Source organism: Globicephala melas, chromosome 6, assembly GCF_963455315.2.
Source record: "Globicephala melas chromosome 6, mGloMel1.2, whole genome shotgun sequence".
NCBI classification, from domain to species: Eukaryota; Metazoa; Chordata; class Mammalia; order Artiodactyla; family Delphinidae; genus Globicephala; species Globicephala melas.
This window is the reverse complement of record NC_083319.1, coordinates 30,896,226-30,923,632: the sequence shown is the minus strand read 5'-3', so window position 1 is coordinate 30,923,632 and position 27,407 is coordinate 30,896,226. Positions and strand designations below refer to the sequence as shown.

The 27,407-nt window shown below is 40.8% G+C and overlaps 1 protein-coding gene across 2 annotated transcripts; it reads left to right on the top strand.

Moving 5' to 3' along the window:
- The first annotated feature begins 102 nt into the window (after positions 1–102).
- On the top strand, positions 103–25,567 carry RNF20 (ring finger protein 20). Of its 2 annotated transcripts, XM_030829874.2 has the most exons (20): positions 103–243; positions 1,300–1,454; positions 6,655–6,822; positions 6,929–7,076; positions 7,229–7,411; positions 11,440–11,558; positions 13,791–13,937; positions 14,110–14,187; positions 14,395–14,514; positions 15,854–16,033; positions 16,994–17,129; positions 17,453–17,574; positions 17,696–18,066; positions 19,306–19,423; positions 20,233–20,382; positions 21,937–22,149; positions 22,699–22,824; positions 22,992–23,132; positions 23,879–23,980; positions 24,235–25,567. In XM_030829874.2, the coding sequence occupies exons 2-20, from the start codon at positions 1,326–1,328 to the stop codon at positions 24,409–24,411; spliced, it is 2,928 nt and encodes a 975-aa protein (XP_030685734.1). In that variant the 5' UTR covers positions 103–243; positions 1,300–1,325; the 3' UTR covers positions 24,412–25,567. The 2 variants fall into 2 exon arrangements, with proteins under 2 accessions (XP_030685734.1, XP_030685736.1); XM_030829876.3 differs by lacking the exons at positions 103–243; positions 1,300–1,454 and adding an exon at positions 4,107–4,150.
- Positions 25,568–27,407: the final 1,840 nt, after the last annotated feature.

Sequence of the window (27,407 nt, the reverse complement as noted above, 5' to 3'; positions counted from 1 at the left end):
CTTCTGTGCCGGGGCGCCCTGGAAGTGCGTCACTTCCGCCCGGTTGGGTCTTGTGGTCCACTGCGCCAGGTTGAAGCGACTTCCTCTTTCCTTTCCCTTCTTCCTCTCCCTGGCCCCGCCTCCCGGGAGCCTCGCTTGGGCTTCGCTTGCGGGTAAGGGGTGAGAGGTGGGAGTGCTACGCGGACCTTGGTGAATAACTGCCCAGAGTTCTGCTCCCGGGCGGCGCAAGTTGGAAGAACTCAGGTTAGATCTCTGACAAGGGTGGGAGGGACTCTGCAGGCAACGGGATCTCCACCCTCTCCCGCTCCCAGGCCTCCCTCTCCGGGGCCTGCAGTTGGCCCATCCGGATGCTGGGGTCCTTGGCCCCTCTCGAGTAGGATTGAGGCCCTTGTCCTGCTCCTCTCTCTCCAGGCGAGGTCCCACTCAGGTTGCTGCCACCGATACCCTTCTCCTGGAGCTTGAATTGGAAGCAGAGTAGTGTGTAGTCTCGTTGATGGAAGTAGTAAAGTGCTTTAGCATCTATTCCGCCTCCTATGAGCTCTGAAACCTTGGGAGGCAAGTAGGGCAGACAGAATATCTGTTCTCTTGCATTGTGCATATAGAGAACTCACTCTTCCAAGGCAGCATGGCTCCCTAAAAGTTAGAACTGGGATTCACACCCAGGTCTAGCTTCCACAGGGTTGCACAAACTCGTGGGGAGAGCGTTTGGATATAGAGAAAAAACTGCAAATATATAAAGGAGAGCTAGCATTTCTGAGTGCATACTTCATGCTAGGCATTATGCAGAATTCTTTCTGTACTTACTTGTTCCTTATAAGGAGCATAGGAAGCTTATATTGTTGTTATTTCTGGTTTAGGAACTTGAGGCTCAGAGATGATAAATGACTTGTCCAGTATTAATAATTTAGTAGACATCTCCCAGGTCTCTTTCAGCTCTCTGATTCTCCCAACACTATAGAATTAACTTCTTTTCTAATCAAACTGAACTTTTCAGATGTTGACATTTCAGGAAATGAGATTCCTGAAATTTTTCTTGGTCTCTTCACCCTTTGCCCATTGGCTTATTTCTTAGCAGCATCCTATTTAGAAATTTGTAGTTCCGTAAATTCAGCTGTGACTCTTACTCCACAATTTTTCTCTTTCCAAGAGAAACTTAAGGATCATGTTGCTGAGTGTGGAATTGATGGATCCAGGTTAAAGGACTGGCCAGAAAAACTGCTAGTTTTTACATCATAGGTGGACCCTCTTTAGTTCTCTTTGCAAAACTTACCTAAGTTTCTGTCTTTTTTTTCTCTCCAGGAAAACAGCTATCATCTTGTGCCAAGATGTCAGGAATTGGAAATAAAAGAGTAGCTGGAGAGCCTGGCACATCTGTGCCTCCGGAGAAGAAGACAGCTGTTGAAGACTCAGGGACCACGGTGGAAACAATTAAGCTCGGGAGTGTCTCTTCAACGGTATGTGGAAACAATGCTGTGAGAGTGTGTTTTTCTTCTGTCCGTGGCAACCTGAAAGTAATAATTTACGGAAGCCTTCTGGAGTAAGGGAAATTGATTTGAAAAGAAGAGGGAAATGAAACAGCCAGAAGTAGATGAAATGATGCATTGCTCATTTCTGAAGAAGAAATATATTGACATTTGATCTTTATTTTTAAAGGTATGTTTATATTCTCTGAAGATTCTGGTCCCTGATACAGCATTGAGGTATTCAGCATTATAGGTATTTAGTGAGGGAGCTATACACTGATTTTTCATTCATTGAAAACTTAGGTGCCAGGTACTAAGAAGCAATGTAGAAAATCACCAAGAGAGTGTCTTCTTATTTCCTTGTCTATAAAATGTAATTATAGTACCTAACTCACTGGGTTTTTGAGAGGATGAAATGAAAGAGTTCCTGCTAAGGAATATTACCTTTAACATGGTAATGTACTATTAATAGTTTTTATTGGGCTAGACATTGTGGCTATAGTGGTGAATAAAATAGATATTGTCCTTGCTGTTATGGAGTTGACAGTTTTATTAGACTGTTATACACCAACAGCTTATAGTAATGTTATATGTCCATTAGACATCAGAAGCTCACTATAATAGGTCAGGAGTCTGTATTTTGGAGCTCAGCCATGGTGATATGGTGTAAAAATGCTTCACATTTGTATAGCCTACAAAACCACATCTACTCTTTGAAATTGAGGATCAGAGAGAATAATAGGAACATTCAGAGTAAATTGTTGATAAGTATCATTTCTGAAGTTGTCTGGGGTTCATCAGCCTCCTGTTGCCAGGAGGTGATTTTTGTCTTGGCACTGTCTCACGTCATGCATCCCAAGGACATTTATTCATTCAATAATAAATATTTGTTGAGAATCTGTTATTTGCCAGACACTGTGCTTTACCCTAAGGACAGCCCCTGGACTTCAGCTTGTAGGTTGGCACTGAGCAGGGAACAGACTGTCATAATAGAGTGGGAAACGTGCTCTTCACAGGGATAACTACATGTGCTAAGGGAAGCACCGAACACACGTCCCATTTTGGACTTTATCCAGAAGGCCGTGAGGAGCTACTGGAAGGTTTTAAGCAGGGGAGTACCATGCTCTGACTTAGGTTTGGAGAATAGACTGTAGGGGAGCAAGGGTTGTAAGCAGGAGTTCAGTTAGCAAAATTGTTTCCTCATTCCTTCTCCCTCTCCTCCCTCCCACTCTCCCTCTCTAAGGGTGGGGAGCTGGTGCATGTATCCACTGATCCCTGCCCCAGTTGGTTGAAGGTTGCCCTTGAAGGCAATAACTCCTCCTTTGTACTTTGAGGTTGCTGTAGTAAACAAACTGAGGTTGTGGAGCAAAAAACTTTGAGACTGCAAGGTATGCTTGAAGTGGGACACTGGTAGGGTGACTGGAGCTGTTCACCGGAGGTGTGCTGAAGTCTGGAAGGCTGACAGATCGTGGCATGGGGCGCAAAAGTGTCTGCTACATGTAGGAGCCTGTTGCCGTAATCTTGAGGGATCACGGTGGCTTGGGCCACTGTGGAGGTAGTGTCGACAAGATTTGCTTGTGGATTGGGTAAAGTATATGAGAGGAAGGAGGCACGATGACCCCAGGATTTTGGAAGTATGCAGTTTTCACTAACTGAGCTAGGGAAGGGTATGAGAGGAGCAGATTTCTGGGAGCTGTGGGGGATGAATCATGAGTTTGAAACTGGACATGTAAGTTTGAGGTATTTATTAGGCCTGTGAGTGGATAGGCAGTTGGATGAGGTGATCTGCAGTCTGTGGAGAGATCTGGGCTAAAGCTGTACATTTGATAATCATTATTTTTTTAAATGGTATTTAAATCCATGAGACTATAGGCTCTCCCATAAGGAATGAGCATAGACAAAGAAGTCTGAGAACAGGGCCCTGGAGCACTGCAACCCTTCACGTCAAGGAGATGAGAAGAGACTAATTGAAGAGGGGCCATTGAAGTAGGAGGAGAATAAGAGAGAGTGGGGTCCCGGAAGTCAAAAGAAGAAAATGTTTCAGGAAGAGGTTGATCAGGTGCTCCTGATGGGTTGAGCAAGGGGAGGACTGAGACTTAGATTTAGCCTTAGAAATTTCACTGGAGACTTGACAAGAACTGTGTTGGTGGAGTGGCGGCAATGGCAGCCTGACTGCAGTGAACTTAAGAGAATATGAGAGGAGGGAAAAGAGGGCAGAGGTGTTGCTTTGGAGGAGTATTGATGTAAAGTAGAACCAAGAAAATGGGGCCTTAGCCAGAGGGAAATGTGGGGTTGAGGGAAGGTTTTCTTAATTTGTTTTTTAAAGTAGGAGATATTACAGCATTTTTATTTATTGATGAAATGATTTGCTAGAGAGGGTAAAGTTGATGATGTAGCAGAAAAAGAAGACAGTTACTGGTGTGATGTCCTTGAATAGAAGAAAGAATGTAATACGATGCACAAGTGGGAGAATGGGCCTTAACTAGGAGAGGGATGGTTTATCGACAGGAAGGAAGGCAAGGGATGTGGGTTCAGATGTAAGCAGGGCAGTAGTGAGGGTTGTGGGAGATGGAGGTGGACATGCTCTTCTGATTGCTTCTGTTTTTTTTCAGTGAAATCAGAAGCAAGACTCATCTGAGAGTGAGGATGGGGGAGGAAGTTTTGGAGGTGCGAAGAGACAGGAGAAGGTAGGAAGTAGTCACCTTGAAGAGAGAACGGACTAGAGAGAGGGAGTAGGGCTGCTGGGCAGCACTGAGGACCTACCTGAGTCTGTGAGCATGAGTTTAAAGTGAGACCAGTCAGCATGGTGCTTTATTTTTTCTAGTCACATTTAGCTTCATGGATGTAGGTGGAGAGTTGGATGTTACCAGGATTGGGGTTTTCAGCAGGCAAATATGGAGCAAGGGAGGAGAAGGTTATAAAACAGTGTGACTGGTCGTGGAATTTATGTTTGATAAGGAAGTGAGGAAGTGAGAGGAGTGAAAGACATAGGTACAGGACGAAGGTATAGGACCAGTGGATTGTATAATAGATCCTGGAGGAGTTGAAGAATTGTTGGAGTTGATAAACTATAGAGAGTGAGCTGGAAAAACAGGTGGTAACTGTAGAGAATGGGTTGTTTGAAATTGAGTTTATAGAGAACATCCAGGTACAGCTGAGACCACGAATAGGAATAACTGGGAGTTTGGTGACTGAAGGAGGTAAAGGACAAGATCATTGGAGGAGAGGAGGTCAGGATACAGGATCTGAGATACAGGAACGATCATCTATATGGGAATTGAAATCAGTAAGAAGTACAACATGAGTAGTATTGGAGAGAGTGATGACAAGCCAGGTGCTAAATCTTCAGGAAATGTGGGGAAGTGACCTGGGCATTTATAGGTGAGTGCAGCAAGGCAGGGTGGCAGGTGGTCCAGACCAATGGCATGAGCTGCAAAGCTAGGAGGTTTTAGGGAGCAAAGTGGATAATGGCTTAGTGGCAGTGGAGAGCAAGGAGGACACCCACCTGCCTCCAGGCACAGGGCTTCAAAGCATGTGGGAGAGAAACAGCCATCACTGGAGAAGCCTGCAGGGAAACAGTGTTCTTATCCAGGTTTCAGGTGGAGCAAAGAAGGGGAAGGTGATGCTCAGAAAAGAGGTTAAAGATATAGTTTATTAATAGTATTCATAAACTGGTACAGTTGGGAAGCTGTTGACAGTTTTGGTGTATCGAGACTGTTTAACCAAATGGAAGAGAGGAAAGTAAAAGTGAAACGAGAAATTGGTGCTCTAATAAACGCTTCTTACTTTAAAATATTCATTAATTTCTCAGTAAAGTAAAAATGTAATCATTTCGACATGCTGTTTCTTTGTCTGAAGTTCTCCCTCCCCCCCATCCCCCCACCAGCTTTTCTTAGAGAGAGGTTAAAGATACTGAGAGGGGTACACAATTACTGATGGAGTGACGTTTTTGCAGAAACAGAAGAGAATGGGATCCTCAGCACAAGTTGAGGTTTTAAGAATATGGGCATAAGTTGGTGAGTTGTGTGGATGGGTTTAGGAGATAGGAAATTGAAGAACTTTCCATCTGATGGTTTCTGTTTTCTCTTTAAAACGGAGGCCAAGTCACCTGCTTAGTGTGATGTGAGAGGAGACAGGGTTTGGTAGTTTGACGTTGCCTCAGTGTAGAATAGGAGCTAGATCACTTGATCCAGAAAGAAACATTTCCGGACAAATGATAAGATCTGCTCAGGTTAGAATTCATTTTATAAAGGCACCAGTCTCCCTGGTTTAATGACCTTATCTAGAAGTCTCAGCATACTGGATATAGGAATGGAATAGTCTAATACGTGGATTAATTCAGATTGGGGTTTGTTCGCAGAGGTAGAATAAAAAGATTAAAGGCAGAGAACTTGAGGAGCCTGATAGGCAGGAGTTTGAAGGAATGTATTATAGGGTATAGTCAAGATATGGAAGATAGTGGAGACAGAGGAGAAAGGAGAAAGTTCAAAATTTTGGAAATCCAGATGGAGACTGGTATGTTGAGATAAGAGCATGAGCTATCTGGAAAGATGGTTTTATTCAGAGAATGGAAAGTTGGAATTTAAGATTTCAGATGTGACACAGTTCCAGATAATGACAAAAGTCTAGGATGTGGCTTTTGAAATGTCTGGCTGAAGCACAGTGAAGGAAGTAATCATTGGAGTTAAGGAATTCAAAATGCTGACAGTGTAGATGCTAGAGGATTGGATGGTTTGTCCACACAGGTACATGTCCACATGTATATTGAAGTCACCAGATGTGTTGACGGGGACTGGGATACAGAAGGACCTGGTTGTCAAAGTCTTGAATAAATGACGGGCAGTGGTTAGGAGATAGCTGATTGATTGGGGAAGAGGGTGATCTAGCTGGATGGTGGAGCCTCACAGTAGCAGTATTTTGTGGATGTACATGTGACTAGAACAGTGAGCTGGGTGAAGTCAAGGTTCTAGTGTATATGTGTGTGTCACTCTTTGCTCCCATCATCACAGACCTTTACCTTTATTTATTTCTTCTGCTTCTACTTCTTATCCCATTATTTGCTGTAAGATTTTGTTAATAAATATCTTTTTTCATAGGAACTAAGTAATGCACATATTAGCCCCTGTTGAGTTTAACCACTGATTTGTCTAATTTCTTTATGGAGATTAATAAGACTGGTTTCCTGGGGCAGGAGGAGTTAGACATTCGAACACTGCAAGCCAAAAATCGCAAACTGGCAGAAATGCTGGATCAACGGCAAGCCATTGAAGATGAACTCCGTGAGCACATTGAAAAACTGGAACGAAGACAGGCCACCGATGATGCCTCACTATTGATCGTCAACCGGTACTGGAGTCAGGTAGCTAGCTTGTTTTTATCTGAGCATTGTAGTTCTCCTTAGCAGACTCTTTATTTCCAAAGTTGTTTCCTTTTGTATTTTCATAACTGTACCTTCCCTCCTCCAGTTTGATGAAAACATCCGTATCATCCTTAAACGTTATGATCTGGAGCAGGGTTTGGGAGACCTACTCACAGAAAGAAAAGCCCTTGTTGTGCCTGAGCCGGAACCAGACTCTGATAGCAATCAGGAACGGAAAGATGACCGAGAGAGAGGTGAGTGTTGGTGGCGGATTTGCCACTTCATGCTTTCTGGGTGTTTGAAGTAGAGTTTCGCTTTGAGGCTCTCCATTTGAGGGGAAAAAATAGATTTTGATATTTCCAGTTTTATAATATTAGGGGCTTCTTTTTTCCCCCTGTGTCCTCAGGGGAAGGGCAAGAGCCAGCTTTCTCTTTCCTTGCTACTTTGGCCAGCAGTTCCAGTGAAGAGATGGAATCTCAGCTGCAGGAGCGCGTGGAGTCCTCCCGCCGAGCTGTGTCGCAGATTGTGACCGTCTATGATAAACTGCAAGAAAAAGTGGAGCTCTTATCACGGAAGCTGAACAGTGGAGGTGAGGCAAAAACCAGGAGACTGGAAGCAGAGGGGGAGAAATAGGAACTCACCTTTGTATGCTAGTTTGTAGTTTTCAGACTTACATATTTATTTTTAATTAAATTTCTTGGAGTCAGTTTTAATATGTCCTTGTTTTTTGTTTTTCTGTTATCTCTAATATTTTCAAAAAAGTTGACTCAGGCTTTAGAATTGTTAGATTTTAGTGTTTAAAAAGATAAAACAGGGCTTCCTTGGTGGCGCAGTGGTTGAGAGTCCGCCTGCCGAAGCAGGGGACACGGGTTCGTGCCCCGGTCCGGGAGGATCCCACATGCCGCAGAGCGGCTGGGCCCGTGAGCCATGGCCGCTGAGCCTGCGCATCCGGAGCCTGTGCTCCACAACGGGAGAGGCCACAGCAGTGAGAGGCCCGCATACCGCAAAAAAAAAAAAAAAAAAAAAAAAAGATAAAATATTATAGGGATGGAAAAGTGTCTATTTGAAATAAAAGTATTATTTTATGTTAACGAATTAGATTTAATGCAAAAACTTATATTTGTTCAGTGTAGTTAAGTATTTGTGTAGTTAGGTTGCATCTTCTTTTTTGAATTTATTTATTTTTGGCTGTGTTGGGTCTTCGTTGCTGCGCGCGGGCTTTCTCTAGTTGCGGCGAGCAGGGGCTACTCTTCATTGCGGTACGCGGACTTCTAATTGCGGTGGCTTCTCTTGTTGCGGAGCACAAGCTCTGGATGCACAGGCTTTAGTAGTTGTGGCACACAGGCTCAGTAGTTGTGACGCATGGGCTCTAGAGTGCAGGCTCAGTTGTTGTGGTGCACGGGCTTAGTTACTCCTGGCACGTGGGATCTTCCCGGAACAGGGCTCGAACCCACGTCCCCTGCATTGGCAGGTGGATTCTTAACCACTGCACCACCAGGGAAGTCCAGGTTGCATCTTCTTGTTTTTTTTTTTTTGTTGTTTTTTTTTTTTGAGGTACGCGGGCCTCTCACTGCTGTGGCCTCTCCCGTTGTGGAGCACAGGCTCCGGACGCGCAGGCTCAGCGGCCATGGCTCACGGGCCCAGCCGCTCCGTGGCATGTGGGATCCTCCCAGGCCGGGGCACGAACCCATGTCCCCTGCATCGGCAGGCGGACTCTCAACCATTACGCCACCAGGGAAGCCCCAGGTTGCATCTTCTTAAGTGCCCTGATTTCATGCTTTAAATAATAATCCTGGTCTAGTTGTAATATATTAATTTCTCTGATTGTCATTAAGATGTTTAACCTTTCATTTCTGAAAGAAATATGTCAAATGCAATGGAGGTTTAACCATTGGCTGGGAAAATAAGAATTTTCTTACTCTGTAGTTTTGTTTTTTAAGATACTTGGGCTAAATTATCAATAGAATTAAAAGAAGAGGCATATTAAAGACCTGTGAATATTTTGTGGGCAAAGGTTTCCTTTGCTTTTCCAATAGGGTGTGTATTTCGTATTTTATTATTTGGATAACAGATACTTGTTTTAAGATATACAAATCAGAAATCACATAAAGTACACTACACAAGTCCTTCCATCTTACTTTCCAAAGACAGCCATTGTAAACAATATTATTCGTGTCCTCCCAGGCTTTTGTGTTCATATATTGCATCTACTTGTGTGTTCCCAGCTCAGCTATGTCTCTTGGTGCAGTGCCTTGCCTCACTCTTCTTTGTTTCTCCATTTTCTAACACTGTTTCTGGTGTCTAGTGGGTGCTTACATAATGGTGAATGAATGGCTATAAATCTTCTCTGTCACCTAATGTAAACTGAGCTGTATGTTACTCCTTTCTCCCTTGGCTCCACTTGAATAGTTAGAAGGTATTATTAAACATTAGTAATATGCCACACGGGTATACCATATGCATTATGGTTTATACAGTATTCATGGTGTACCAGATAATATGCTATATGCAGAGGCTATGAAACTTGATTTTATAAATGAATATCAAGTAAAGGAATTGCTGTATTTAAAAAGGAACTAAAATGAGTAACACATTAAACAGTACTTTAAAATTATTCTTTTTTTTTTTTTTTTGTGGTACACGGGCCTCTCACTGTTGTGGCCTCTCCCGTTACGGAGCACAGGCTCCGGACGTGCAGGCTCAGCGGCCATGGCTCATGGGCCCAGCCGCTCCGCGGCATGTGGGATCCTCCTAGACCGGGGCACAAACCCGTGTCCCCTGCATCGGCAGGTGGACTCTCAACCACTGTGCCACCGGGGAAGCCCTAAAATTATTCTTTTTGATGGCATGCATTTTAAGGTAGGATTTAAGTTAAAAAATAAAAACATTCATTACAAGTTACAAACTGCTAAGCTATTATTTATAACATAAAAGGCAATTGCCATTGATAAGCCGAACGTTCTAAGAGATAAAGGTGTATAAAGTATGAATTGTAGCATCAACTGTAACTTTTGGCGGTTCATTTTTTCCCTCATGTTTATTTGGTCCTTGATTCAAAAGAATTACATTTATCAGCTTGTTTATTAATTCACTAAATATTTATTGAGCTCTTATTGTATTCTGGGCCTTATTCTCAATATTTTAAGACATTAAGAGGACTAAAATTCAGCCACTAGTTCTTAGCTTGGGTTATGAATCAGAATCATTTTGAGAGTTTTCGGAGCATACTCTTTTTTGGCCCTGCCCATGTTTATTCTTATTTAGTAGGTATAGGATGGGTCCTAGGTATCTAATTTTAGAGGTTACACAAATGATTCTGATGGGTAATCTTGGTTGAAAACCATAAAAGCCACCGCATGACCAACCTGTGTTATGTTTCTAAGAGTGGTGCCAATTTTACTTCCTGATAACTGTCTCTAGGGGTAGTATATAACCCGAGAGTATGTGGTTTCATTTACTAACATTTGGATTTCAGCTATAGTATCTGTGACTGATTTTAAACATACTAATTTGGTATGGTAAGTTCTGTAGATTTACTGCCTTCTTTGTAAATAATACTGCACACTTTGGTTTTTTTTGTTTGTTTGTTTGTTTGTTTTTTAACATCTTTATTGGAGTATAATTGCTTTACAATGGTGTGTTAGTTTCTGCCTTATAACAAAGTGAATCAGTTATACATATACATATGTCCCCATATCTCTTCCCTCTTGCGTCTCCCTCCCTCCCACCCTCCCTATCCCACCCCTCTAGGTGGTCACAAAGCACCAAGCTGATCTCCCTGTGCTATGCGGCTGCTTCCCATTAGCTAGCTGTTTTACGTTTGGTAGTGTATATATGTCCATGCCACTCTCTCACTCTTTCCCAGCTTACCCTTCCCCCTCCCCATATCCTCAAGTCCATTCTCTAGTAGGTCTGTGTCTTTATTCCCGTCTTGACCCTAGGTTCTTCATGACCATTTTTTTATTTTTCACACTTTGGTTTTTGAGCCTCAGGAGTGCCTCTGGCATAGTATACCAGAATATGATAAGTAATTCTATGCTCTTATCTTTATTCTTCATGATTTTATAGGTGCTCATTTGAACAAGGAAATTACTGTTCCCTGCCCTGCCCTTCCCTTCTTTCCCAACAGAGAGATGCTTCACGTTGGTGTTAGTGACTAATAGGAATTTGTGACAGCCTTAGAAAATAGAATTTTATTGCTATTAAGTCTGACATTGATTAGAGATACTTCTGTCTTGTCTACAATTCTAAAATGCAGGGTTTTTTGGTGATTGTGCCTTATCTGAATAAAGTTATAGGACCTCTCCTTTTCTTTTCTCAAGGCATTTTAATTTTATAGAAAGGGATGGGCGTTAGGTGACCTTGCCTCTGTGTCTACCTCTACAGAAGCACAAAGTTGACTAATTTCCTTAAGCAAGTGCTTTAACGAAGGACTAAGTCCTCTACGCAAGCCTGGGTTCTTAATATGTCATGTGAAGATAATAAAAACCAGCCTACTTCTTGAAATTTTCAGGAAAATAAAGTGAGATAGCATGTTAATGCTTTGGTGGGATACACAGTTGTAAAATCTGACACTATAGATGCTAACTAAACTAAAGTACAGTTCTTCTCCCTCAGATAATCTGATAGTGGAGGAAGCAGTGCAGGAGCTGAATTCCTTCCTTGCACAAGAGGACATGAGGCTACAAGAATTGACAGACCTCCTTCAGGAGAAGCATTGCACCATGTCTCAGGAGGTACTTGACCGGAAAGGAGATGGCAGTTTCCAGTGGCCTGTGGCAGACATTGACTCAGATACTAAGTGCTTCAAACATCATCTTACTCTAGAAAGCCTGTTTTTATACTGAAGAGCATGCAGGGCAGGTTAAAGCAACCAGCTCTGAGAAATCAAAATCCGAGTAAAGGTTAAGGGAAGGAAATAATTGAACGTTTCTCCTTGACTCTGCCTCTGTTTAAGTGGACATTTTGGGATCTTAGTTTTTAGGAAGAATTACCATCATGGAGATTTGCAAAACAACACACCAAACCCCCAAATATTAAATTACTCCAGATATAAAAGACCATGTACAGTATTACTGAGGAATAGGTTGGTAGAAATTTATCTGAGAATGGAGGAGTAGGAAATACTGCATTTATGATGACCTATGAACTTGAGGAATGTGGGTTTTCAATCCAAACTTGGACACACATAGTGCCACGACCAAACTATGTCAAGATTTGGGTGTTTGTTTATTGTATAAAATGATTGAGACAATGTGGTGATAAGCCTTCTGCTGAAATTTGACCTACCTTAGCTTGGCCACCCAACTCTTATGCTTATTGGTAAGTTAATAGTTAACCGTTTACTTAGTGCCTAGCACTTAAGTACTTTACGAATATTATCTCTCATGGTCAAATAACTCTCATTTTACTGCTAAGGAAACAAATTCAAAGAAACTGATGACTGGTCTGAGGGCACGTAGCCAGAAAGTGATTGAACTGTGATTTGGATGTAGGTCTGTTCAACTTCAAAGCCTATGTTCATCATTATGTCCTCTTTCCTAAACTCCAGTGCCAAGGTGCATGCTGGGCTGGTTGCCTGGGAATCATTTGGGAAGTTTATTAATACTTCTCATCAACCTTCAAAGGGGTTAGAGCATAGTGGCGCTTATAAAGAAATTGGAGTGTAGTAAAAAAGTCAGTATAACTTTCTGTCATGTTTTAAGGCATAAGCTAGGTGCTACCAAGATGAAAAGGTCTTCCTTTACCAGCCCTTTCCCAAATCTCATTTAGCATTACTAAGTTGGAGAGACATATTGCTCTGCTCAGCTGAGCTGATATCCAAGACGGCTCTCACGGCTGGTTGTTTTTTCTTTTTTGTTTTCTCTTGTTTTTTGGGGTTTTTTTGGCCGTGGCACGTGGCTTGTAGGATCTCAGTTCCTTGACCAGGGATTGAACCTGGGCCACGGCAGTGAAAGCACTGAATCCTAACCACTGGGCCACTAGGGAACTCCCGACTCATGGGTGGCTGTTGACGCTGCCTGTCAGCTAAGAGCTCATCTTAGTTGTCCACTGGAGTGTCGCCTCTCCAACATGGAAGTTTCAGGGTAGTTGGACTTCTTACATGGCAGCTGACTTCTTCCAGAGAATGAGTGTTTCAAGAATATCAGGCAGAACCTGCATGGCCTTTCAGACATAGCCTTGAAGTTATGTAGCATCATTTCCACTGGGTCACCAAAGTTGACCCAGATTTAAGAGGAGGGGACAGTGACCTCACCATTTTTTGGGAGAACTGTCAAAGAATTTGGGGGCCATATTTTAAAACCAACACAAAAGATATGTGTAGATTAATGTGGACATGTAACAGTTTTATAATTAAAGTATTAAATAGCATTAGCTATGTACATCTCCTAAATAAGTAGAGAACAACATAGATTTTTGTATCTTTATAGCATCTGATTCTAGATTGCCCTGGGCTCAGCTTGAAAAAGAGAATGGAAGTTTTCCTTCCATTCTCTTTGGATTATCATTTGTTGGAATATGGGAAGGGAAAGTAGAGGGTAAAGATAGCTGTCTTTTCTAAATAAATATTTGAATTTTTATCTCCTAAAATATTTGTCTGGTAAAATCAAGGATGTTATCTTTTGTCTCTTAAAAAACATATTTTCTGATGGGTTTGTGGTCTATATAGGGAAATGGTGCTTCTCAGAGGCAGAAAAATTATTGAATCTTAAGTAGTCTTTTCTTTGTGAGAGTTCTTATAGACTTTTACAGTTTTCGTGATTGTGACTTACCCAAACTGTTAAACTTGTGATTTCAGTTTTATACTCATGTGTTGGGAAGAGGGTGAAATAGCTTTTACTTAAACCTTTTCTTTAATGACACATAAGCATGGGTTAATTTTGTGGGATTTGGGATATAAGGCATTCCTTTTCTAACCTGGTCTTTTTTTTGCTGTATTTTTCTGAACACCTGTGTTTGGGATGTAGTTCGCCAAGTTGCAGAGTAAAGTGGAGACAGCTGAGTCACGAGTATCTGTCCTGGAGTCCATGATTGATGACCTGCAGTGGGATATTGACAAAATTCGAAAGAGGGAACAGCGACTCAATCGACACTTAGTAGAAGTCCTAGAACGGGCAAGTGCTGTTTTATTCATAGTTTGAAGACTATTCATTTTAAGGAGTCTACTCAGAAAGGATGGACTTGGGTAGTAGTACTTGGAGAAAAAATGGACTTCTTTGAAAGTACTTTGGTTATCAGACTAAAATTTTAGGGCCTCTCACTAAAGAATCTTTGTCTTCTCCATAGGTGAATTCAAAAGGTTATAAAGTATACGGTGCAGGGAGCAGTCTCTATGGCGGCACAATCACTATCAATGCCCGGAAGGTAAAATCGCGACTCCCCGAGGGTTTGTTTTTTTGACCTGGTGTCAGGTATTGTGTTAGGTACTTAGGATTGTGTTCACAAGTACACAAGTGACAACGTGGGGTTTTGCTAGAAGAGTGGATCAGTGGAGCTGGAAGCTTAGGAATGAGAATGATTTAGAAATTCCTTTTCTTTACTCTCATTTTGCTATTTCCTGCTTTTCTCCAGTTTGAGGAAATGAACGCAGAACTTGAGGAGAACAAAGAGTTGGCTCAGAACCGTCACTGTGAGCTGGAGAAACTTCGGCAAGACTTTGAGGAGGTCACTACGCAAAATGAAAAGCTGAAGGTAGGAGACACAAATCTGAGGGGCAGTAAAATGAAACTTTTTGCTGATAACTCACATATGTGTTGTGAACCGTCATAATTTATTACGGGAAAGAAAAATGTAAGTTTTGTTGCTATATCCATTTATTTAGTTATATATATACTTAATATTGGTACCCTGCCTTTTCTGAAAAGAATTTAAAGCAACCTACAAAAATACATTGGCTGAATCAAAGGCACTAACTTAAGAATTGTTGAGAAAAAATGAGGAGTAGGGTGAACTAGGGTGAGGATCCAAAGTGGGTTTTAAAAATGGGGCTTGTATACAAGATACATGCAAGAAGCATGTAGCTACAGTACGTAGGCCACTCCCATGTCAGTAACTGCCAAATGTGGGCCACAGAATCTGCCTCTGCAGCTCCTAACTGCCAAAGCAGAGAAAGAAACATGGTCAGTGATCCTGTTGGTTTTCAAACCTGCCCATTAGAATTTTCTCTCCCTGGTTCTTGGGGGGAAGAAAGTAGATTCCGAAAGTCTTCCCACCCCTCTTTCAGTCACAACCACCTATCTTTTATAATTTTATTTGTTTCTAGGTAAATATATGAATAAAGATGTTTGAACTGAAAAAAAAAAAAAAAGAACAAAAACAACCTGAGTTGAATCAGTTGATGTGTTTGGGTAATTAAAGTAAACAGTTACTTAGGAGAAGCATAAGTTTTTTTGTTGTTTTTTTTTTGCGGTACGCGGGCCTCTCACTGTTGTGGCCTCTCCCGTTGCGGAGCACAGGCTCCGGACGCGCAGGCTCAGAGGCCATGGCTCACGGGCCCAGCCGCTCTGCGGCATGTGGGATCTTCCTGGACCGGGGCATGAACCCGTGTCCTCTGCATTGGCAGGCAGACTCTCAACCACTGCACCACCAGGGAAGCCCCATAAGTATTTTTGATACAATAACAAAAATACTTTTCTCTGTGACTGTCAATAAAGAGAACAAGTTAGTGGCTAGGGTCCTCAACTATGTTCTTAAAATAAGTATCCTGACAAATTTCTTAGTGCTCTTCTCTGTCCCTAGATCTGACAGATTTCATAGGGCTTTTCTAGTGTCCTTGGATCTAGGTTGACACATAATGTAAAACATGTATCAATTAAAACAATCCTTGGGTGGAAGAATACAGGTACCAGGTACCACCTCTTGGAGGGTCTAATTTAAGTTAGGATAGATTTTATGTAACTAGAGGAATAGGTAGATAGATTTCATAAAGTTTGTCTCAGTTGCACAAGACGTCAGAGAGTTTAAGATTTTATTTCCAGGCTAGCATCCTAGATTCTGCTTCTGACTTTTCTTTTCTTTGGGCCCTCCTAAGGTGGAATTGCGGAGTGCTGTGGAGGAAGTGGTCAAGGAGACTCCAGAATATCGCTGCATGCAGTCACAGTTCTCTGTCCTGTACAACGAGAGCCTGCAGTTGAAAGCCCACTTGGATGAGGCTCGGACCCTACTTCATGGCACCAGGGGTACCCACCAACGCCAAGTTGAGCTCATTGAGGTAACAGCCTAGCTTTGTCTTCTGTATATAAGCTTCCTCCCTCATAAATTTTATAATTTTACTCTCTTATGCTCAATCTTTTATTCATTCAGAAAACATTTATGGAGTGGCTGTAGGTCTTTACTCTGCTAGGTGGTGGGCATCCTGCCATGAGAGATCTTAGAGTCTAGTGGGGAGAACAGTATCCAGTAGAATGCAGTGTGTTGCAATAGAGTATATCCAAAAGGTGCAGTGATAAAGGAGACAGAACATCTGATTTGACTGTGGAGCCGTCCTGATTCCACTTGCCAAAGTGCAGTATGACTCTTAAGGATAAATACAAGTTTACTGGTAGATAAAAATAGGAGAAGGGCATTCCCAGCAGTGAGAACAGCAGATGTAAAAAAAAATAGTTTAGTATGGCTGGAGTCTTATGTGCATTGGGGAGAATAGTGTATAGAAGCTGTATCACTGCTTACAAGCCATTATATCATATAATGGCATATGTAAATAATTTTTTTAAGGCAGAAACTTTCATTCATATGTTCACTTCTGTATTTTCCATTGCCTTTAAGGTTATGTTTATAGTAGTTTGTCTTTTACTGTGTGTCTGCCAAAGAGTTGAGTATATCTTACTTTACTGTTTATATACTGTTTTCTTCTTTAGTTCTCCAACCAGATTGTAATATTCTCAGTTAGGAGCCATTTCCTATATTTCTTGAGTCTCCTGCTAGTTCTCAGATGAGTGTTTTGTAGCTGTCTGGTGCTCATTAAGTATTGATTGAATTGGAACTTTTCAGAGTAATCCCTCTTTTCTTGATGTTTTCTCTTTTTCTTTTTAGATCCTTATAGATCAAAGATCTATATACGTAGATAAGGATCTTGATCCTTATAGATCAAATTTAGGAAACAGTAATAGAATATGATGACATGTCCACATTTTGATAAGAATTTTTGATTGGTTCCTTTTTCTGTGTGTAGCGAGATGAGGTGAGTCTTCACAAGAAGCTGAGGACCGAAGTGATCCAGCTAGAAGATACTCTGGCCCAGGTCCGCAAGGAGTATGAAATGCTGAGGATAGAATTTGAGCAGACCCTTGCTGCCAATGAACAAGCAGGTACAGTTTCTCTGGCTCCACCCTGTAGTTCGTCTGCTGCACATGCATTCCTTGAAAGACACAGCGTGGTCACCAGGGTTTGTTATGGAGCTCAGAAGTCCTAAAGAACCTTAATTCAAATCCTGTCATTCATTTTGGTTTACAACCTGGGTGCTTGTTTTTTAACTCAGATTGGCCAGTTTTGTTTTCATCTTCTGAGAAGGAATCTTCCTTTTGTCAATTCTCCCTGTTTCTCAGAGGTCCCTCCTGTGTTCTACACTTTCTCTCCTTGTGCCTTTGCCCTTGTCACACTTCTTCCTGACATTGCTATTGCTGTATTTAAGGCCCCATAAACCGGGAGATGCGCCACCTCATCAGTAGCCTTCAGAATCACAATCACCAGCTGAAGGGGGAGGTCCTGAGGTATAAGCGGAAACTGAGAGAAGCCCAGTCTGACCTGAACAAGGTAACCAGGAGCAGGAGAATAAGTATTATTTTCTGCTAAGTTTGCAAAGCTGTCTTGGGGTGAGGAGAGTGGTGTGGTCACCGTAAGTGTGGGTGCTGCTTTCCTTTCTCTGCCCTCCCAGACACGGCTGCGCAGTGGGAGTGCCCTCCTACAGTCTCAGTCCAGTACTGAGGACCCTAAGGACGAGCCTGCAGAGCTAAAACAAGATCCTGAGGACTTGTCTGCCCAGTCCACCGCATCGAAGGCATCTCAGGAGGAAGTCAACGAAATTAAGTCCAAACGCGATGAGGAGGAGCGAGAACGAGAAAGGAGGGAGAAAGAGAGGGAGCGAGAAAGAGAGCGGGAGAAAGAAAAGGAGAGAGAACGAGAGAAACAGAAACTAAAAGAGTCAGAAAAAGAGAGAGATTCTGCTAAGGATAAAGAGAAAGGGAAACATGATGATGGAAGGAAGAAGGAAGCAGAAATTATCAAACAATTGAAGATCGAACTCAAGTAAGAGCAATGTTTAGAGTAACTATTTCTGACTCAAAAGCTAAGGTTAGGACATCGTGCATGAAATGTTTGAATGATGGCATCGCTTATTCAATAATTGTAATGTATCAGGTGTAACTAAATGTACAATTAACGTGGTCTCAATTCTTGATCAAGTGTACGACTTCAGTGGCCTGTGTGGCTATTGTATACTCTGGTTCAGTGATCAGGTCTCAGTAAACCCCATTGTTGTAGCCTTATTCTTCATGAATCCAAATTAAGGAAAAGGATGTCATGATTGAGGTAACACTCATGAGAATTATTGGAAGTAAATACTGCTGTTTACTAGATTTGGGCAAATTGTTGGCATTAATTATAATTTAAATTATAGTAGGTAGAATATGTTTCGCTATAACTTGAACAGTATTGATCTCTTTGCCTGATAGTTAAGTAGTCTGTGTGTATATCAGATCGTTTTAAGAGATTTCTAGGTTTACTCCTACAGGCATTGAAACGGTAAGACAGACCTTTAAGTCAAGAAACACTGCCGTAATCTCACATATCGCTGCTTCTCATCCTGCTCAGCCGTACCTTTTCTGATAGAACCGGTTCCTTCTTGCTCCCCGTTTGTCATGGTTGAGCCTTTATTGGTGTTTGGATTTAAGGGACTACTGAGCTCAAAACATTTGAACTTCTTTGGTATATAAAAGGATAATTAAGAGGTTTGAAAATTTAGTAAGATAAAGTTTTAGCCTTTAGCCGATGGTTAATCGCTCAATTGTCAAATCTAGGAATAGCAGTATATTTTAAACTTTGAATTTTCTCCCTTTTTTTCTCTCTTCCTCTTGCTCTCTTTAAGGCAATTTTTTTTTCCTCCAAGTGCGGTATCAGAATTATTTGGGTGACTTACTTAAAGCACATTCCTGGACTCCATCCCAGACCTACAGAGTCTCAGTTTCTACGAGTGGCGCCCCAGAACTTTGCCTATTTAACAAGTGCCATAAGTGTTTATTTTATAACTATGTTGGAGAACTTGGTCTGACGGGAGAAATGAGTCTTTTTTGCAAACTTACTTTTCTATACTTTCTGAGTGTATCCAGAAATCTCTTGATAGTCTGTGCAGAAGTTTTGTCTTTTAGATGTGTTATATAAAGTGTAAAATAGAACTGTTGTAAAATATTTTGCATAATTCAAAATTCCCTTGCTCTGATGCCCTTTGTTTTCTCATTACACCGTTCCCCTCTACCACCCTCATCATAGGAAGGCACAGGAGAGCCAAAAGGAGATGAAACTATTGCTAGATATGTACCGCTCTGCCCCAAAGGAACAGAGAGACAAGGTTCAGCTAATGGCAGCTGAAAAGAAGTCTAAGGGAGAGGTAATCTAATCTGCCATTACCTGTCATTCTGGTCAAAATCTTCCATTTGTGGGATTCTCCTTCACACTTCTGAAGGCTGTAGTTTCTTTAAAGTTAAAGACTTAGCAACATTTTCTTCCCCTTCAAAGACCATCTAATATAGAGACTTCCAGATTTTCCACTAGGTGGTAAGGTATATCAGAATTACGAGGAATAGGAGTAACCTTTTCAAACTTTTTGTTCCCCTTTGTGCCATGTAAATCATTGTCATACTGATTTGCTTTTTCTGGTTACTTTTGGGAAGAATGCCTTATTTTAAAATTGGGAGCCTAGGAAAAAAAAGAGTGAGAACTATTCTAAAGAAAAGTACATTTGCACTCCTCAAAAATGCCGCTTGCAGGGCTTCCCTGGTGGCGCAGTGGTTGAGAGTCTGCCTGCCGATGCAGGGGACACGGGTTCGTGCCCCGGTCCGGGAAGATCCCACATGCCGCGGAGCGGCTGGGCCCGTGAGCCATGGCCGCTGAGCCTGCGCGTCCGGAGCCTGTGCTCCGCAAAGGGAGAGGCCACAGCAGCGAGAGGCCCGCGTTCCGCAAAAAAAAAAAAAAAAAAAAAAAAAAAGGCCACTTGCAGAAGCGTGTGATGTTGGAATGGAGTGATGTTAAAGCAGGGTTGTGATGTGGTGCACTAGTGTATCATTTGTCTCCTTCCATAATCCTATAAAGGTTCTTTTGGTGTTATGGGCCCTCCATCTGTGCACAGTATTAATTGATTTTTGAAATTGTATTATAGCTTTTTTGTTTTTCTTTTGTGTGATTTCTTTCCTCCTATAGTTGGAAGATTTAAGGCAAAGACTCAAAGATCTGGAGGATAAGGAGAAAAAAGAGAACAAGAAAATGGCTGATGAAGATGCCCTGAGGAAGATCCGGGCAGTAGAGGAGCAGATAGAATACCTGCAGAAGAAGCTGGCCATGGCCAAGCAGGTGGGCATACTTTCTTTATTTAATGAGCTTTTTAAGTAAATTTTACTTGATAAGTAAGTTATTGACAGTGAAATTTGCCCTGTCATTCCAGTCTTTTTTTTTGGTTAATATTTTTTTCTCCTGTATGTTTGTTTCTACATTGAAGTCTCTCATCCTCCAGTTACTTTGTTTTGTGTATTTGTGAGGAAGGAAACTTACTTCTATTTTCAAATGTATAGCCAGTTATTCAAAAACTGTTTCTTGAGGAATGTATCGTTTCTCTGCTGATCTGCAATCAGGGGATGTAATGAATATAAAATTTTATAAAAAGATATAAAATTTTATACACATTATGATTATAAATACATGAAACCAAGAAAAACATGTTCCCCAAATAGGTTACAAATAAATAACCAATATGTCAACTGTAGTGGTTTCTGGATCATAGAACTATAGAGACTTGTCCCCTTCTCATAAGGAACATATATTTCTTTATTTTTAAGTCCCAATGGATTTTATTAACTTTCAATAATAAAGATACCAAAAGTGGTTGGAAAAACCATATAGGTACATAAATAAACCAAAGTACACATGGGTATTTAATATGTGCAAAAGATATAGTTTTAAATCAGCAAGAAAAAGGAAGACGATTAAATGTGGTGGGCAAAAACAAAATAATTTTGGAAAAAAGTTGGAGATATATTTGAACACTCTACACTAAGATAATTTCCAAATGGAACATATATATAATGTTAAAGAAATCCATAAAAGAACCAGAAGAAAGCAGATAAATTTCTTTTTAAATTTGAAGTGGAGAAGACCTTTCTAACTATTAGTAAAAGTCTAAAAAATATGAAAGATAAGATTGATAATTTTGACTTATACAAAAGACCACACAAAACCTCTTCTACATGGCAGCAAAGCCAAAGAGTAAATGAGAAACCTGGAAAAAATATTTCTAACTCTTATCATGAAAGGGCTTATCTTTCTAATATATATTAAAAAATCCCCAAAAAATGATAGGGAAGAAAACTCAAAAGCCCAATAGAAGAACAGACGAAAGATATTAATGATTCATAGAAAAACAAATGGCTCTTAAACGTATGAAAAGATGCTCTGTAATTTATAATAAGACAAATGTAAATTAAAACTATTTTTACGTTTAGTTTTTCACCTATCAGATTGTTATGAAACAGATGTTTTCAGAGTTGAAAAGTCTGTAGATTCAAGTCAGTATTATAATTGTGGAAAAGTATGAGAAAACGTGAGGTTTTATGATAGAAATTTTCTTAACCAACTCCTACTTGATCAGTTTGCTAGATTATGGTGTGTATAATTTTAGTCTGCTTCAGCTGACCTCAAATACGGCCCAGTTAATGAGCATCAGACCAACAATCAATGCCAATGGCTTCAGATTCCTAGGGCTAACCTAGTGACAAAACTAAGCTTCTTAAAACTGTCTTCTCTGTCACTAGGTTATTTCCATAACAACAGTAGGAAAGTTTAGTTTCCTGTGTGCATTTCTTTGGAGTTAGAAGATTCCATTAAAATGAAGGTTCTTCTTTCTTATTTTAGGAGGAAGAAGCTCTCCTCTCTGAGATGGACGTCACAGGCCAGGCCTTTGAAGACATGCAGGAGCAAAATATCCGTTTGATGCAGCAGTTGAGGGAGAAGGATGATGCAAATTTCAAGCTCATGTCAGAACGTATCAAGTCCAATCAGATCCATAAGCTGCTGAAAGAAGAGAAGGAGGAGCTGGCAGACCAGGTTTTGACTCTGAAGACTCAGGTAACTAGAATGAAAAAAGCTTTCCAGAATCCTGTTGAAATAGGGTGCTTTCTACACGAAGATACAAGTAAAGAAAATGATTATTGTGGCATTTTTTGTAATAGGAAAAACTCCCCAAAACTAATGTACATGATTTGGGTACTGGTAAATAAATTATACATCCCTACAGAGGAGTACAGTGCAGCTGTTTAAACAAAAGTGGATCTGCTAATAAGGAAAAATGTTTAAATATATCATTAAGGGATTCATCTATTTATCCCTTTTGTGTTAAAAATGTGTATGTCTTTGTGTGCACGTGCTGTGTATCTTAAAAATTTCTGTAAGGCTGCATGAGAAGCTGTAAGAGTGGTTACCTGATTACATCTGAACGTTGGGATGAGAGAATTACCATAGTCTTGCATGTAATTTGAAAGGTTCATGGATAAAATCAGTAATAGTTCGAGTTTTCTAACAGATTCTCTTTTGTGGGCCTGTGGATTAACAGAGCCTAGTCAATTTTTTGTGTTTTTCCTTCCTGTTTGTGTTAAAATGTGATTTTCTTTTTCTAAGGTTGATGCCCAGTTACAGGTAGTGAGGAAACTGGAAGAGAAGGAGCATCTGTTACAAAGCAACATTGGCACAGGGGAGAAGGAGCTGGGTCTTAGGACCCAAGCCTTAGAGATGAATAAACGCAAGGTATGATCGATTACTCTGTGGTCTAAAGTGACAGTTAGTCTTCAGAGGAACAGATAAGTTTAACACTGATAAAATTACAGGTTCACTTTATTCCTTGGGCTTGGTAACATTTTGTCTCACTGGAAATAAGTGGTGATAAGTTAATGTTGTTCATACATCCCTCATAGGCAATGGAGGCAGCCCAGCTTGCAGATGACCTCAAAGCACAGTTGGAGTTGGCTCAGAAGAAGCTACATGATTTTCAGGATGAGATTGTGGAGAACAGTGTCACCAAAGAAAAAGATATGTTCAATTTCAAACGGGCCCAGGTCAGTTGTTTTTTCTTCACTTTTTGCCTTTTAGGTATTTTCTGAGCTCTAAGATGACCTATGTTACAAAAGAGTCATTGGTCTATCGTATCAATATGTCATTTCCTATTTAACTGTAAGTTCCTTGAGTGAAGAGATGGAGTCTGTTTTCTTCACTGAAAGCTATCCCCGAAGCCTATCATGGTGCCTGCCACCTAATGGGCATGAAATAAATACTTATTTATTTAAATGAATGAGTTAGTGAAATCGTAAAGAAGTAGCAGCAAAAAGAACACTAGAGAATTTTAAAGTTCTTCTTTAAATTCTTCTACAATTTTTTCTATTTTTTGCATGCCAGCTGTTTCTCATGCTGCCTTTCTATAGTTATCTGTAAGTCTGTAAATTCTGATCCAATCTATCTTCAGCCTAAAAACTAATTGCCTTAAAATAAGGTGGCCTATCAAGTTTTCATCTTTTTTTCTTTTTTTAAAATTTAATCCCTCTAAACTTAGACTGGAGTTTCGCAGAACTGAACTGACAGTAGTTAGATGCAACTGAAGTTTGGTGATATGATTGTGGTTGCCTGTTCCGAAAAAAAAGAAAACAGCTTGTCATTTGCAATTCTCTACATTCCTAAAATATAGTTAGGCATGAAAGGACAGAAAGTCCTTTCTTTCTGCAACAGAAAGTTCAGGTTGGAGCAATTAATTTTTCTCAAAAATGACAGATCTGGGGGAATGTGTAATGGGTATGCTATCCCACCACAGGAGGACATCTCTAGACTTCGAAGGAAGCTGGAGACCACAAAGAAACCAGACAATGTACCCAAATGTGATGAGATTCTGATGGAGGAGATTAAGGATTACAAGGTTAGAAAAACTGCCTCAGTGATTTGTGTGTGTTTTTTTGTTTTGGCCTACAGTGGCCTACTAACAGATTAGGATAATAAATACTGAACTCCTTTACTTGAAGGTAACAGAGAATGCTTTATCATGTGTGTGTGGTGGGGGCGTGCGGTGCTATTACTGTCTTAGTGCTTAGTGGATTTTTTGCTTATATATCAGAGCCATTTGGGTCCTAAACCTTTATGGTTGCTCTGACTCTGATTTCTTTTTTTTTCTAGGCACGCCTGACCTGTCCGTGTTGCAACATGCGTAAAAAGGATGCTGTACTTACCAAGTGTTTTCACGTTTTCTGCTTTGAGTGTGTGAAGACCCGCTATGACACCCGCCAGCGCAAATGTCCCAAGTGTAATGCTGCTTTTGGTGCCAATGATTTCCATCGCATCTACATTGGTTGATCCAAGCCAAGAGAAGAAGAGGGGCAGGCTGGACGGGCACTTAGTCATTAACCATCAAACCTCTACCTCTTCTCTCCTTGACTGTCACCCACAGGGCAGTTTGTCCGTCAACTCCCTTTCCTTCACAGACTTTACGTCCGGGTTCTCCTCACTAATACCTAGGTGACTTCGGGAGGAAAGGACTGGTAATGCAAGTCTTGGGTTTTAGAATGAATTAGAAACAACTTTTATTTGTCTTCCCTACCAGCTTTGTGTATTTCCTGCCTTTAGACTTTTCAACATCTTCAGGCTTTTACTGTATAATCTTGGATTGTCCATTCCTCCTGAAGAAGTCAAATTGGTATTTTTGACACAGAGAAAGAAACAAGAGTAGAGACACATGGCTACTTGCAGTGGGCGGTGATCTTTTAGAAATAAGCTGTCTGCAGGCATAAACAGTACTTGATTTGGGCAGTAAACTTTTTGTAAACTTGGATTATAAAATGGTATCATCATGCTACTTATTCCTGGATAGTTTGAAGCCTTAATGAAATTTATGTCCAGGATGATTCAATCCATTTCCTGTTCACTAGCCAAGTAATTTGTTAAGGTCAGCTGGCCTCCTTGTTACAGTTACTTAAGTTTTGAATGTTCTACTCATTGATGCCTTTAAATTTCTCGAGGCCAGAATGATTTCAAATACTATAGCCCCTTTTATCTTATAATGAAATCAAGATTGGAGAGGATGGGGCACAGGGCTGCGATGGTGAAGAGACCTTCTGGGTACCCTGGGGTCTCGATACAGGGAGGCCTTGGTGAACTATGAATTACTCTCATATGCCTCTCCACAGGGGTTGTCGTCACTCCTGTTTTCCAGAAGATTCTCTGTAATGTTTCTGTAGGACTTTATACTCCACAAGCTTCAATTAAAGCAGGATTCAGTTTGCTTTTGTGTTCATGTTTTCCTTTGAAATTTTTCTATTTGTCAGTATTAGTTGATTTTATACCTGCTGTTTTAGAATTGAATTCTCTTGAACAGAAATAATCAACTTAGATTAAGGGGCTAGCTCTGTTTAAAGTATTTATTTCTCTGATTAATTGAAGCACTTTTCTCCCAGTTGTTTTATTGAATCTGTTCTGCGGAGTGATTATGCCTAAAATATAATGGTTTATTTGACTATTTATTTCTCTCTCATAGTTCGCTATGGGGGTAAGAGATTGTGATTTGTTTTCCAGAGGGTATCAGACTGCCTGGCACTTTAGTTTTAGAGTTCTTGAGGTATAAGATTTATAGTAACCAGAAAACCAGAGGTTTTCTATATCTCTGGTAAGGGGTTGTGTAAAATGGATCCCTTCTTGATTACTACCTGTCCTAGAAGAATGGGTAAGGACAAATTGCGTGTCCTTTTGTGGTCACTACCTGTAATTGGAAGGACTTGTGATGGGTTCTACAGAGTCATGTGGAATGGGTTAATAAATGAGTCTAACTGAGAAACCTTACAGTGTCATCAAAGAGGTCACGGGCCTCTCGATCCCCTCACCCCCCTACCCAACACACACACACAGCCATAAGGGGGTCTGGCCCTGCTTCAGGATACACGGTGCCTTTGCATTCATTAATAGGGCACTTTCCCCTTACTGTTCTCGTCTTATAAGGAAACTTGTGAGGGCAAACAGACTATATGGGCAGCTAGTGGTTTGGATTTGGATATTAATTGTTTATGACACTTGGCTAGGAAAGCCAGCTGCCCAGCATCAGGGGACCCTGGAGCCTGTGGAATGTTGTGGAAGGAACCAGGAGTCCAATGGGAAGCTGGATTTAGGGGAAGTTCTTCTAGCTGCAGAGAGCAGGGAGCCCCTAGTCCCAACTAGCTTCAGGTCCAGGCAATACAGGAGGAGCTCTTAAAGTCATTTTTAGATAACGATCAAAAATGGTGGTGACTTGGTGCACTCCGGCTTCTCATTAGAGAAGAGGTCAATGAATGGGCTTCAGGAATACCCACAAATGGTATATGAAATTTTGTTTGTGTGTGTGTACATTAGTCATAGCTTTTTTCAGATCCTTAAAGAATCAAAATTTCTTAAAGGAATTTTGAAACTTAACAAATACCAAAAAAGTTAAGAATCACTGCCCTAGATCCGTAAGAGATTTTTTTGAGGATTTCTTTAAAGTAATGCCTATAAATGCCAGTTTCAAAGATTATTGTAGAAGTACTAGAGTCTCTCTCTCTTTTTTTTTAAAACATTTCAGGTCTTGTAGAGATGGTCTCTTATTCTTTTTTCTTTAGTTGTTACCTTGGAAATTATCTTGGCCATTTGGACCACAATCAGGGTTGATGTGCTCTAAGGCATATATCTTAACTGCCTGGCTTGGCTCTTACCTTCTTACCTACTCTAGGGATCTTTTTCAAAGGTCTTTGGCTGTTTCTGCTAGCGATCGCATTCTCATATGAATTTACAGTGGGATTTCTTGGTTTGTTCTTTTTTTAAAAAAAAAAAAAATTATTTATTTATTTATTTGGCTGTGTCGGGTCTTAGTCGTGGCATGAGGGTTCTTGGTTGCGGCATACATGTGGGATCTAGTTCCCTGACCAGGAATCAAACCCGGGTCCCCTGCATTGGGAGCATGGAGTCTTATCCACTGCACCACCAGGGAAGTCCCTAGGACTACGTTTTATTCCCTTGTTTAATGAGAGTTCCCATAGCGTTTTGTTCTAGCGTAGAATTGAACCAAAAGGATCTTAGATTTCTCCTTGCTCACCCAACCCGTTTATGCATTTGTGGAGTGCTTATTGTGATTCCAGGCACTATGCTAAACCTATTTCTCATGAAGTCAGACTTGGGTGAGTATGGCCCAGCTGCTTAGCAAGTTACTTCAGCTCTCTCTGTTTCAGATTCTTCATCTATAAAATAATAAATACTTTGTAGGATTGTTTTGAGGATGAATTGAGACAATATAAACAAAACATTTAGCCCAGTGCTTACACCTAGTAAATGCTCAAGACAGCATTTTGCAA

Excerpts from the sequence above, each read along its gene's own strand:
- RNF20 (XM_030829874.2), top strand. The coding sequence starts at position 1,326 with ATGTCAGGAATTGGAAATAAAAGAGTAGCTGGAGAGCCTGGCACATCT. Across the intron at positions 14,188-14,394 it reads TCACTATCAATGCCCGGAAG|TTTGAGGAAATGAACGCAGA; the intron begins GTAAAATCGCGA and ends GCTTTTCTCCAG. Across the intron at positions 23,981-24,234 it reads AGGAGATTAAGGATTACAAG|GCACGCCTGACCTGTCCGTG; the intron begins GTTAGAAAAACT and ends TTTTTTTTCTAG.